Source organism: Manduca sexta, chromosome 22, assembly GCF_014839805.1.
Source record: "Manduca sexta isolate Smith_Timp_Sample1 chromosome 22, JHU_Msex_v1.0, whole genome shotgun sequence".
Taxonomy (NCBI): Eukaryota; Metazoa; Arthropoda; class Insecta; order Lepidoptera; family Sphingidae; genus Manduca; species Manduca sexta.
Window position 1 is genome coordinate 2,791,578 of NC_051136.1, and position 12,948 is coordinate 2,804,525.

The window sequence follows — 12,948 nt, forward strand, 5'->3', positions numbered from 1 at the left end:
ATTAGGTCAATGCTGTTATTTGTTATTATATTCGCATAACATCAAACGATTGATATTATTGTAAGGTCAAACTACAAAGCAATTAGCAAGCACTCCTTAAACATCAGAGTTGACATTAATTAACTCTAAAATAACTCTGCAGATAATGTAAATACTAAAAGAAAAGATAAATTTCTACAATAACATAATAATTATTATTTTTAAAGTAGAAAGCCGCAAGAGAACAAATAGGTCACTGGTCACCTGATATTAAATGACCGCTACTCTTGGACGCCTACAATACTAATTACATGTCAGAAGAAATGTGGTGTTGTTATCTCTGAGTGATAGTGATAACTTTGAAGCTGTATATAATAATAAAAAAAAACATAAGCATTTAAAAAATATATTATAAAATTAATTTAAAAAGAAATTGATTATGTTACTAAAGAATATTGTAATTAAAACAAATAAAAACATTTTGATATAGAAAATTAAATACACTAGGTATGCTCGTAATTTTACCGGTAAGCCAACCCATTAAGACCCAACATATGCATGATAAACGGACACCGGCCCTATCGATCGGCAAAAAAACCGGATGATTTTAAAAAACCATTCACGTCGGCCTAATTGCAAAATAAAAACCAGAAGCCATCTGTGAATTAAAACAAAAAGCCGTACGATTAAATTTGGCGAACATTGGCCGGTAACCGGTGATCCACTAATGATGTTTCGTTTAACGGCCACAATAAAAATACAAATAGCCGATACGGACGAAAACTGACACAGCACGTGGTCCCTACTTTGGGAAACGGCTGTGCGAGGATACGATACATTTGATATCGCCCCTCAGCCCCCGCCGCCCTCGAAGCCTTAGCGAGTTGGATCAGTCACACGAGTCCCTCCGAGCAGGGCGGTCGCGTCGCAACAACTTTCCAACTTGCTGTTACGTCATACGAGGGTGATTCGAGTGTTAGATTCAGTGGGATGGTGTTTCGATGATAGTGAAATGGTGCGTAGACGCGGAGTTTGTCGTGTATCGTCGGGCCAACTGTGCGCCGCGCTGTTATGGCTGCTCACCTGTATACATGGTAAGTTTGATAATTTAGGGTTGTGGAGCATTCGGACACGGTCCGATTGGCCGGTTGTCGCTGTTGTTAGTTTTTCAAACCGTGTGTGAAACTTGACTTTCAAGTCTCGTAGCGTCGGTAAATTTCGCGCTGTTTCACATAAAAATTCAATGGAGTGCCACTATCGGATTCTGTTTGCGATTTCTAAATTTGCAGTTGAAAAGTTTGTGAGGAAGGTTGGGGAGTTTATTTTATTTTGATGTTCGTGATCGGTTCTATGTTAGTTTCGATGAGGCGATGGTGCTTCCGTATCTCATTTGAATAAATAATACTTAACATGCTGTTTGTATGTTCGTGATTTATAGCTTTATTTACTTTCTCTCACAGTGTTTTTATTCCCTCAATGTTCGTAAATATCATTTCTTTTTTCGTATTCGCACTTAACAGGTTTTCGTCTATTTGAACAATCATAAATATTTTTTCGTGAAATAATTTCGGAAATGGTTTTTATTGTATCATTCGGTTTCGGATGTATTACGACTGTATTATATTTTAATTATTTGTTTGTAAATAATTATCTTTAATTTTAGAACTGCTACGTTCTAAAATTATTATTTATAATTATATTTCTTTATACTCAGTTCCCTTATAGTATTGTGTAACTCCTTTGGCTATCAAGAATATTTTTTACAAAGTGTAGAGCGCAGAGCTGGAGTAACCAAATCTGTTCATATAAGAGTGTTAAATTAGTAGAAAAGAATGTTAAAACGTATTACTTAAAATATTCTAGTTTGAAATATGTTATGAAAATTTCAAGAAAAATAAAATTCAGTTTTTATAACTTTTTGGGTTGTGACGGCGACGTAGCCGACATGGAGGTGAAAATGATTTTAATCATACAGACGAAGAAGGAAAGAATTTTCGTCAGTTATTCAGTTACTGAGTTGATCGCTCCAATAAACCTAGAAAAAATATTTTTTAACTAAAGGGTATTTTGGATAGCGGTAAATATGTCTATTGAGTTTTTATGATTACAGCTAGATTTTGCTCATTGACTGCATTAAATCCCTTTTTAGGGTTAATATAGCAATACTGAAAGATTTCCAAACCCGGTGCAGTAGATATAAAATTTTAAGGAATAAAATAAACATTTTTTTATATAAATAAAATAACATTAAATAGTAAAAATAACACCATACATTTAGGCAAGCTTTTTGGAAACAATAACATAATTATTACTTAGAAGTTTATGGCTCTTCATTTCTTACTTTACGGTATTAATCCATAGTTATCGAATATCGAAGGTGTAAAAATGTTTTATATTGAATATACAAATTCAAAAAGATATATTTCAACAATTCAAATATAACATTTAATTTAACTTGTATTCAAGTTAGTACTACATGCAACGCAATGTTGTCCGCGCCACAGAATTATCTTGAGTTGTCACTGTTGTGACCGCATTCCTAGTTCAGAGTTAATTTAGATTTTACAATATACGATATATCTTAAGAATAAAACATAAATTCACTAAACTTGTCATAATATTTTCTAGTGAAAATTTATGTAAAGATGTACGTTTATATAGCGGAGGCTGGCGCTGGCCATTATACATGGTGATTAAATTTCTTCATATGAAAAACGTATAAAATCAGAATAATTTGTAAACTACTGGCATAAAGTATAAGAAAAAAGAGAGGTATTTGGATTACTAAAGATCTGGCTCAATATACGAAATACATCAAGCTGTCATTTCATATATCCTACTAATATTATAAATGCGTAGTTTGTGAGGATGGATGTATGTATGTTTGTTCCTTTTTCACTAAAAAACTACTTTACGGATTTGGGTAAAATTTTACAGTAATATTGGCTATACATCAGAATAATACATAGGCTACAATTTATAATGATTTTGAGTTATTCGGTCATAATATAACGATACATATCAAGTAAGTCGAAAAAAATTTACCCCGGAAATCTCCTTCACGCGGGCGAAGCCGCTAGCAAAAGCTAGTTTTCTATAAGGTACCATTAAAGTAGAACTATGTATTATTATGAAGACAAATATGTCTACAGCGTACCACTTTTGAAAGATGTAGATATTCGACAGATGTTTAAAGCCGAAGTTTGTACTAATAGTCGCAGGTTATCTGGTCCGAAGTCTTTGTGGGGAACTAACACAAGTTTGGAAGTTAGCGTAACTTCGCTGAAGACTGGATAGCATATGTTCCGAACGTTATTGCTCGATGTACTTTTGAATGTCATGAATTTTGTATAACGTATTTCTTATGATTGTCAGCTATTGACAAGACTTTTGCAAAGAAAAATATTAAAAACTTGTTTTGATTTAGCGAAAATTGCTGTGGTATCGTTAGCTGCTTTAAGCAAATAAAAATTTGGAACTGTCATTAGTTAATATGAAAAATATTTTGGGATTTTGAAGGTTTTATTTGTCTTACGGTTTTAGGAATGATAAGATTTTTTGAGATATCAAGCCTCTTTGTAAATCCGATATTGTGATAATTTGACAGTATTATTAAGAATACTTATTGTCAAGCCTGGTTATTGAAAATTTTTGAAGATGTAGAAGGCGATGGTAGATTGATAGTGCATAAGGATTTCCATTCAAAAAGTTTAAACCCGCTCTCTACATATTGCCTTTACCCGCAAGTTCGTAGAAACAATAATTTTACATCTCGTGCTTCGCTTCAAAGGGGCTATCTCTGAACGGCTATAATAGATGGGGAGTCTATTTCATTAATCCATTCTCGGTAGTAGGTCTTCTGTATGCCTATACGTAATAGTTTCAGTAGTCTATACGTTACGGGAATTTTATTAATATACTATATTTGATTATTAAGTAATCTCTCTCGTATTCGAAAGGTGGTTTGGGTAGCTACCAAAGCAATGTCTATTTCTGCCACCAAGTAGGAGTGTGTAGTCATTGTTGAGTTTCCGTTTGAGGAACATTGTAGCCAGTGTAACTACTCGGCATAATAAGATTTAAAATCTCATGATTCAGGATGGCCAGCGCAGTGGAATGCCAAAAAAATACTTTACAATTCAAGGTGTTAGTGTTTCTACTGTTTAGTGATTGACTGATTGGTCGTATCGCTTACCATCTGACGAGCGGCAGCTCATCTCGTCATTTAAAGCCATAAAAAAACTAGAAAGTAACCCGGGATCTGTTCCTAACAAAATCCTACAAAGGTTTTAGCAGACTTATCCACAAAGAACAGACGGTGAAGATCGCGTTGAAAGTATTAAAAATAATGAATTTCATTCTATTATGAATATCCCTTCTTTGTAGAATCAGAGTGATATTATCAAAGGGATTATGATCGACGTAAGGTATCAGATTAGGGACCTTTTACTGAGTGAAACCAGTTTATCTTCTCCCGTACACTTTTGTATGAACAGCTAAATGATTATCGAATTTCCCTTGAAATAAGTTTCTTATGTCCACATAGGTTTTCTGGGTTATAATGTCGTTTGTAATATTAAAGTTGATTGGTTAATGAATGTATCTTGCAGTGATTTTACTTATAAACTAGTTTTTGTACGTGACTTCGCATTGGTGAAAAAGTTGTTCAGGTATAAAAGTTCTGGTTTTTTATTTTCTCGAGATAAAATGGAGCCTATATTTTCAATTAGATCTCTAACAACATATCCGTGAAGTTTTCATGTGATGCGTGTAAAAAATACAGATACAAAAATACAAAAAATATGTTTTGGTTTCTGTTGCTCTAATAAAGATTTTATTTTATTCAACATCTATAAAAAAAATGCTTTATTCATCACGTAGGCGAACATAGTTGCACTTATGATAAGTCAAGGAACATGAGTATATTTCATTATTACTTAGATAAAGTAGCTTATATAAACCAAAAAAACCAGCTATCTATAATGCACAGACTTTAATCTGTTACAATTTAATTATATGTATAGGTAAGGTAATAGTATACCTTATAATCTAATATCTAAAATTATACCTGCAATATAGACAGACGAACCGATATTCAAGTAGTAAGTTGCTAAATGTAGGCTTCCAGTGGGTCATTCCGAAAGTCTTTAGAGGGGGGCGGGAGTCAGTTATATTCAGCATTGGACTTTCTGTATGTAATGATAAATACATTTATTAATCTTACGTATGTTGGCTTTAAATTAGAAGAAATATATTTTGTGCCACACAATAGTTTCATAGTTCTAACAAAAAGAAAATATTTACACTTATGCATAATTCTTGTATTAGTAACTAAGAGGTTGCCTAATTCCAACGCATTTTAGATCCAAACTAGTATTTACAGTTCACATAAAGATTTGATACGGTGCGGAGATTGAACCCTCAGTCTTTTGTTTCATAGATTACTCATTACTTACTAAGTTATGGATGCTTTAATATTATTCTTTAATATTCCTGAGATTTATTTTGTTGATTTAATTATAGTACATTACATTAAAAGCACTAGAAAATCATACATAAAGGTTTTGAAAGGAAAATGAAAAATGTTGTTACTGCCCGAAATAATTTTCACACTGCTACCTTTTGGCAAAGATAGACAAACCGATGCCTATTCAGACGGACTGACATACGACAGATCAGATAAAATATATATACATAGTATGTAGTAAACTTGTGCTGTAACAATGGGTTATCCACCTGGATAGATAATTCTTCGTTATGTCAAATTTACACATTTGGTATTCAAACTTCTGTATCTTTCGTGAAACATTATATTTCACATTTCCTTTATTAAACCAAATGTAATAGACACGTAATTACATGCTTTCAGCAATATGAATAAATAATTATAGAGAATTTATGTTATAACAGTGAATGAAGGGCGCAAGTTCCTTCCCTATCATTTGTTCGTGATATATTATTTGAATAAATACTGTAAAAACTAAAATTTTTATATTCTTTTGATATGACGTTAATTAGTTATATTTTACACAACGCTTCATAAGTACGGTAGCATACTTGGGTGTATGCCATGTTAGAAATAAAAAGAGAAAACACAGTTTCTTTGTTTAGGATAAATAGCGAATTAATTATATAATGATTTCTTACGTTTAGGCAAATTTTATTCAACGAAATAAACCTAGTTTTCGGATTTTATTGGTGTTCTTTGTATTTTAATTTTCTCCCGACTTTCGAAATAATTGTAAAAATATGTAGGTAGATATTTTAATATTTATTTTTCGGACAACCTACGCTTTAGTTTGCTGTAACCGTGAAGTCTGCAGTCTTCGAAACGTCAGGAGATAGTTATAATTAAATCCCGCAATAAAATCTGAAAATAGATTTATTTATATGAATTAATTACATTTTAATAAAACCTCGGTAGTCTGGTAAAGTACCTGGCTGGAAAGAATAATATTCTAAATTCAAACGGCAGCTCTGAGTTTTCCTGGGATTCATGCATCCGATAATGTTAAACATTTTGTATAAACGTATTATTTACATAAATTAAACCAAAACATAATTAACTTGCAAAATACAAAGTTGTATCAGTCGAAAACACCCAGTAAATATAATTAACATTCATCTCTAGCAATCCAATCCAAAGTCCTAAAAGTTGAAAACATTCAAAGTAAATTAACACGGTCATGTAGAGTTAAAACGTAAGTTGGTTTGGCGGAGTTTTCATCGGTAGGGGAAGGAAAAGGTCAGGGAAGGAAAGGAAAGGGAAGGGAAGACCTTATGATATTCTAATATATCTCCTTGCTTCGAGTCGTGAATTTATTGCTAATTGGCGAAGTTAATGTATGGGCAAAGTTATAATTTTAAATATAAAAATTGCCGTTACTAATGGCCGTACCAACTGCTTATATTTCATAAATCTACACTATTAAGTGGTAAAGTTTGTAACCGCAAGATTTGTAGAGGGTAATCTCTAGAACTATAGAGATAATTTAAAATTCTTATATTAACAGAGCTACTGTAACACAGATTTTGTTTCATTTTGTTTCAAGTACTCTACCACTGGAGAATACTAATGAACATTTTTTTATTTTTTTCTTCACTGGTTTTATTGTATTATTATACATTAATTATTACTTAAAGCTTCACTTATAACACTAATCAGTGTCTCGTTTCTTTGACAATCAATGATGACGTTGACAAAACGATGGATGGTTAAAAACTATTTATTGGTGAAAAATTATAATTCAATATTTAATTTCGTTGCAGACCCAGCCGCTAGAAGTCCGTTATTCGAATCAAAAGTATTTATCTATTAGAGATACTGAACGTCCTATTAGTAAAAGAATTTTCAGATCAGAGCAAAATCGCAGTGCGTTCAAACAAAAAAAAAACTAGCTTCATATGAGATCAATGAATAGCATAAGCCTTAGCAAAGCTCCCGTCTCTAGAGTTATACTAATAAAGACGTTCTGAAACCTCATTCCTCATTTTATTTCAATCTTGTATAAAATTTTATATTAAACCCGTTTTGAATTCATATTCCACATTTGCATTTCGCGCAATCTATTTCAAACAGATTTTACCCGATAACCGATTTATTCGCAGCACATGTACTGAATAAAAATGTTATAGAAATATCTCTGTCATTAACATATTCATATGCCAGTTTCTATGAATAGTTCACACTGAGCCGACAATATTCATTACTTTTTATAGACGCCAAAACATCAAACATCTGATGGTGAGTGATATCTGCTGTTAACACAATACAAGAAGTATCATGCACCGCCTTTTAAGAAAGTATATGAGTTATGGACATGGTGTCAAATTGATGCGTTGGTTGCACCTTTGCCTTACCCTTTCGGGATTCGGTTGATGTTTTTTTTGGTTTTGAATTGTGGATCAGGCGGTCATACTAAACCAAATTTACAGCAAAATATATCTTTCACAGTAAATCTGTACTAGTTTGTCTTACGTGTCTATTATATCGATCAATTTACATTCTGCACTGAACAGCGTATATAAAACGAAAACCTAAAATTCTTCCAAGGAATTTTATTGTCATTCGGTTTTACAGTGTATCGATTTTGAGCCTATTTTTACGTTTTCTTTCACGAGTCTCAAGGTCTTAATTTAATTTACTTTTGATAGGCTTGAATATTGTTATAGGGGTAGGGATGTACCGTTGGGGTAACATCACACAGTGGCGTAATATCGATAAAGTTTTATTTTGTGGGTCCCTTGGTGTGCTGCTGTCGAAACGTGAGAATACTATGAACTTTAAGGGGCTGTTTCACAACTTCTGCGTTAATGCTACTCGTCATATAAATATAAACCGACCAAATACAGAAGACAAAGACACTAATCTATGCTATGTAATAAAATAAGTACTATTTGCATCAGCTGCTTAATACGATAACTGTCAAAATAATTAAGCATAAGAATAACGTGTTTTATTTATTTATTTATTTATTTATTTATTTATTTATTTATTTGTACAGCCAACAAAACATACACTTTACATAGTTTTTTTTTTTAAGAATTCGGTAAGTAATTTCTGCAGTGCTGTTTCAATTACAGGCTGTCACAGCATGAACATTTTAAATACATAACAATTAACAATTGGCTGCACCATAAGTGCAGTATATTCTAAATATAAGACTGAATATAAAACTGAATTTAGGTTTCAACAAGCGAGTTCAATATTTTCTTTTGAAGATAGGAAGGGAGTCGTTAAATATGTCAATACAATCAGATTTTTCTACAATTCGGTTATATAATCGGGATAAGCGAGGGACAGGCGAGTGGCTACCAAGGTTAGTTCGGCTGAATCTACAATTAAATAAGGGACGTGGATATCTAGGGATTTTAGTAGGTACATTAAGAGAGAATTTATTGAGAAGAGGTGGACAATCTATATCACCGTTGACTATTTTATACAAAAGCATCAAACTAAGTTGATCACGTCTGTTTTTCAAAGTTTGCATTTCAAAGTATTTAATTTTATCAGTGTAAGTTTTGACATGTTTGGGTGGCCTAAATCTATAAGCTAAATGTCTTAATAACTTTTTTGTATTCTCTCAATCCGATCACAATGAACTTTATAAACTGGACTCCACACACCACTACAATATTCCAATCTGCTTCTTACATAACTGTTATACAACATTAGGGTAGTAGATTTATTCTTAAATTCTTTACCATTTCTTATAACAAATCCTAGTGATTTATAGGCAAGGTCAATAATATTATCAATATGATTAGTAAATTTAAGCTTAGTATCTACAACCACACCTAGATCACGAACTTGGGGTACTTCATTTAAGATTTCACCAGCAATGCTATAAGTGGTGTTCACTTTGTTACGTTTTAATGTAAACTTGATATGACAACATTTCGCAGGATTAAGAAACATTTTATTAGTTATACACCAGTCATACAATTTATTAAGATCAGATTGTAATAGTATAGAGTCTTCAAAGTCATTAATGACACGAGAAATTTTGAGATCATCAGCAAATAGGTAACAATTAGAGTAGGAGAACACTTCCGGAATATCATTTATAAATACATTAAATAAAAGTGGCCCCAAATTCGATCCTTGAGGAACTCCAGAATGAGCTATAAAAGGGTTAGAGTCAAAACCATCAATAACTACCTTAGAAGGTCTTTGGTACAAATATGATCTACACCAATCAAGAATACTACCACAAATTCCCATTTTAGACAATTTTTCTATTAATATCCTATGATTCACCTTATCAAACGCCTTCGAAAAATCCGTGTATATTGCATCTACTTGAGCTCCTTTGTCTACCGATAGGGTTACATCATCTACATAGTACATAAGATTTGTGGTAGTTGACTTTTTCAACATAAAGCCATGCTGAGAGCTGGATAACAGATTGCGAACGTGATTATAAATATGACTTTGGACTAGAGATTCAAAAACTTTGGCACATGTGGACAAAATAGATATGGGGCGATAATTAGTAATTAAGTTTTTGGTACCACTTTTATGTATGGGGACAATACGTGCCTCTTTCCACACGTCAGGAAACATACCTGAGGTTAGTGAATGTCTAAAAATTATAAATAAAGGTATTGAGAGCTGATCTGCACAGTTTGCCATAAAACCGGTGGCAAATTATCAGGGCCAGCACTTTTCGTTACATCAAGATTTTTCAATTTACTCTTTATGTTACTCAATTCAATAGTTATATCATGTAATTCCTGAATTAACTCTGTAGAAAGTTTGTGAACCCTAATATCGCATGTTTCATCTTTATCAAAAACCGAGGAAAAATGTGTAGCAAACATATTAACAATCTGGGAAGTATTGTTGCCTATAGTGTCGTGTAAGCTCATATTAGATGGATAGTTGGAACTAGACTTTCGTTTGTTTTAATGTGTGACCAAAAGTATTTTGGACATTTAGTTATTAAATTCTCGATTGATGTTATATAGTTTGAATAGCATATACGAATTAATCTATCACAGTCATTACGTAAATACTCAAATTCAATTTTATCTAGCGGATTCCCATATTTTTTAAAATTAGCACGATATTTATATTTACGCTTAAGCATTTTAATTAGGTTAGTTGTGTACCAAACTGGATAGTTATTAGATTTACGTATAGGAGAAAGTGGAACTAGAGATGTTATAACTCTTCTAATAGTTTTATAAAATATATCTACTTGTTCATTCACATCAAGGCAATTTCCTAGCTCAAAATTCCAATCAATTACATCTAGAGTATTTCTAATCAGCTCATAATCGGCTTTCCTGAAATTAGGCACTTGTTTAGATATATTGTTATTTACTTTATCATCAAGATTTAATTCAAGAGTTATTTCGAGAGCAGGATGTAATTTGTCAATAACTTTAATGGGGTATAGACATTCAGTAACACCAGTCTTCATAAACTTATTGCACAATACAAGATCAAGTATTTTATTCTTGTTATTTCTAATGTGATTAAACTGAACTAAATTACTTAAGGACATAAAGTCAACCAAACTACTTTTAATAATACAATTATTATAATTATTAGGTACCATATAGCAATCACTACTACTTTGCAACCAGTCAATTCCACTCAGATTAAAATCACCCACTATCATAATATTATCATTGTCAGGACAAGCATTACTACCTTTGTCTACGTAGTTATCAAGCACTGCTAAAGTGACAGGAGGGGGCAAATATACAGCACATAAATTAAGCGATTTACCATTTCTGTTACAATAAATTTTTACCCAGACATCTTCACAGTCACTCTCCCACTCACTGATACGTTTAGATATATATTTCTTTTTACTGCAATAAGAACCCCTCCTCCCCCTTTCTCTGTGATGAAATATAGAATCCTCCCTATCCCGCCTGTACACTTCATAGTTATTGTCAAATAATTCAGAGTCATAGATAGTATTATTTAGCCAAGTTTCAGTTAAGATTATGATATCATATTTATATTGCAATATTTGTTGTTGAACCTCCGTAGTACTCAGTCTTAAACCTCTAACATTTTGATAGTAACATGAAAGAATATAATTGTTTTTCATTAAGTGTAACAGGGCATCTACTACATATATGTGTGACCTGAAATTATCTAGGTCATATAAGAACAATAAGCCATTTACATAGTTTTTCTAAGGCAGTAAATTTAAAGAACAATAAAGGTTAAATGGCAGTAAAGTTAAGTCAGATATACATAAGTACATTAAAGTTTGAAAATAATGTTACCTTATTAGGCTTTCATTCTAATATATATACACATATTGAATATATATGTATGTAATTGTATTAAGTATTTTTTATTATTTTTTTTTTTTTTTTTATTTCTGCTTTCTTCCCTTTTCTTATAAGTTTAATAATAGCAATTGAGATCCATATCATACTAATACTTCAGTAGCATATTAGAATTAGCATTCTTAACAAAATAAAACTTACAACTTCTACTTAAACTTAATAATAAGCATAAAAGTTAAATCAGTATTCTCACAACTTTCACATAAAATATTACAAATTCAAGAGTAAACTAAGCACAGATAAACACATTTTTTCTCTTTTATCATAATAGTTTAGAACTAAAACAGTAACAAAAAATTAAAAATTAGTTGTGGTTTTTAACCAACAAATTAAGTAACAAGGCACTATAATATGCTGTAGTAATTCTGACAGCTAGTAATACAGTTATAGTTGCCCTATGAGCAACTAAATATCTCAATTCAGGTACAAGATTCCATAAGGTATAAAACTTGCACCTTACATTGAGCAATACAATAAATTAAAGAAAAGAAAATACAATACAACATAAAACAAAAGATTTTCAAGTTCTTTAAATAGTAAAAAAAAAGTTTCACATTTTAGTCATTAAACTGCATAAAGTTATTATTGTGATGTTATGGTGGATACCATGAACATAACACTATAGTTAGGTTCTATAATAAGAACAAGAAATAATTACAATAAAAAAATACAATACAACAATAATCACATAGGCACAAGGTACATATTAATTAAATTGCACAAGAACTTCTATATCGCTGACCAAAACAAATTAAGTAGGCAGCACCAGGTGCATATAACTTAAAGATAATTATTTATAATTTATAACATAAGGTATAGTGGGAAACATGCTATACAACATGGCTATTCAGTAGTATTAATATTTTCAAGATGTTGTGAAAAAATTTGTAAATATACTATACCAGGACTGAGTTACACGAGCATATTTCCCAGCTAAGTAAGTAATGAGGATATCACACAAAAAAAAATAATTACTAAGTTCTTCATTTTAGGTCAGAAAGCGATTCAACTGATTTTATAAATTTATACTCAGACGATTCATCCTTTCTTATATAAATGTTGCCTCCTTTTACCCAAACAAACTTATAGTTCAAGGCTCTAGCTTTGGCCCTAGCAGCTGCATGCAGATGTTTCATGGCTGGAGACAGGTGC

The 12,948-nt window shown here is 31.7% G+C and overlaps 1 protein-coding gene across 1 annotated transcript in view; it reads left to right on the top strand.

Annotated features, from left to right (window-relative positions):
• Positions 1-857: 857 nt before the first annotated feature.
• The window catches only part of LOC115442866, a 75,035-nt gene continuing 62,944 nt past the window's right edge, over positions 858-12,948 (top strand). Inside the window, exon 1 of the mRNA XM_030168054.2 lies at positions 858-1,073. Within this exon, the coding sequence (XP_030023914.2) occupies positions 992-1,073 (82 nt within the window). The 5' untranslated portion in view covers positions 858-991. The remainder of the gene's footprint in view (positions 1,074-12,948) is intronic.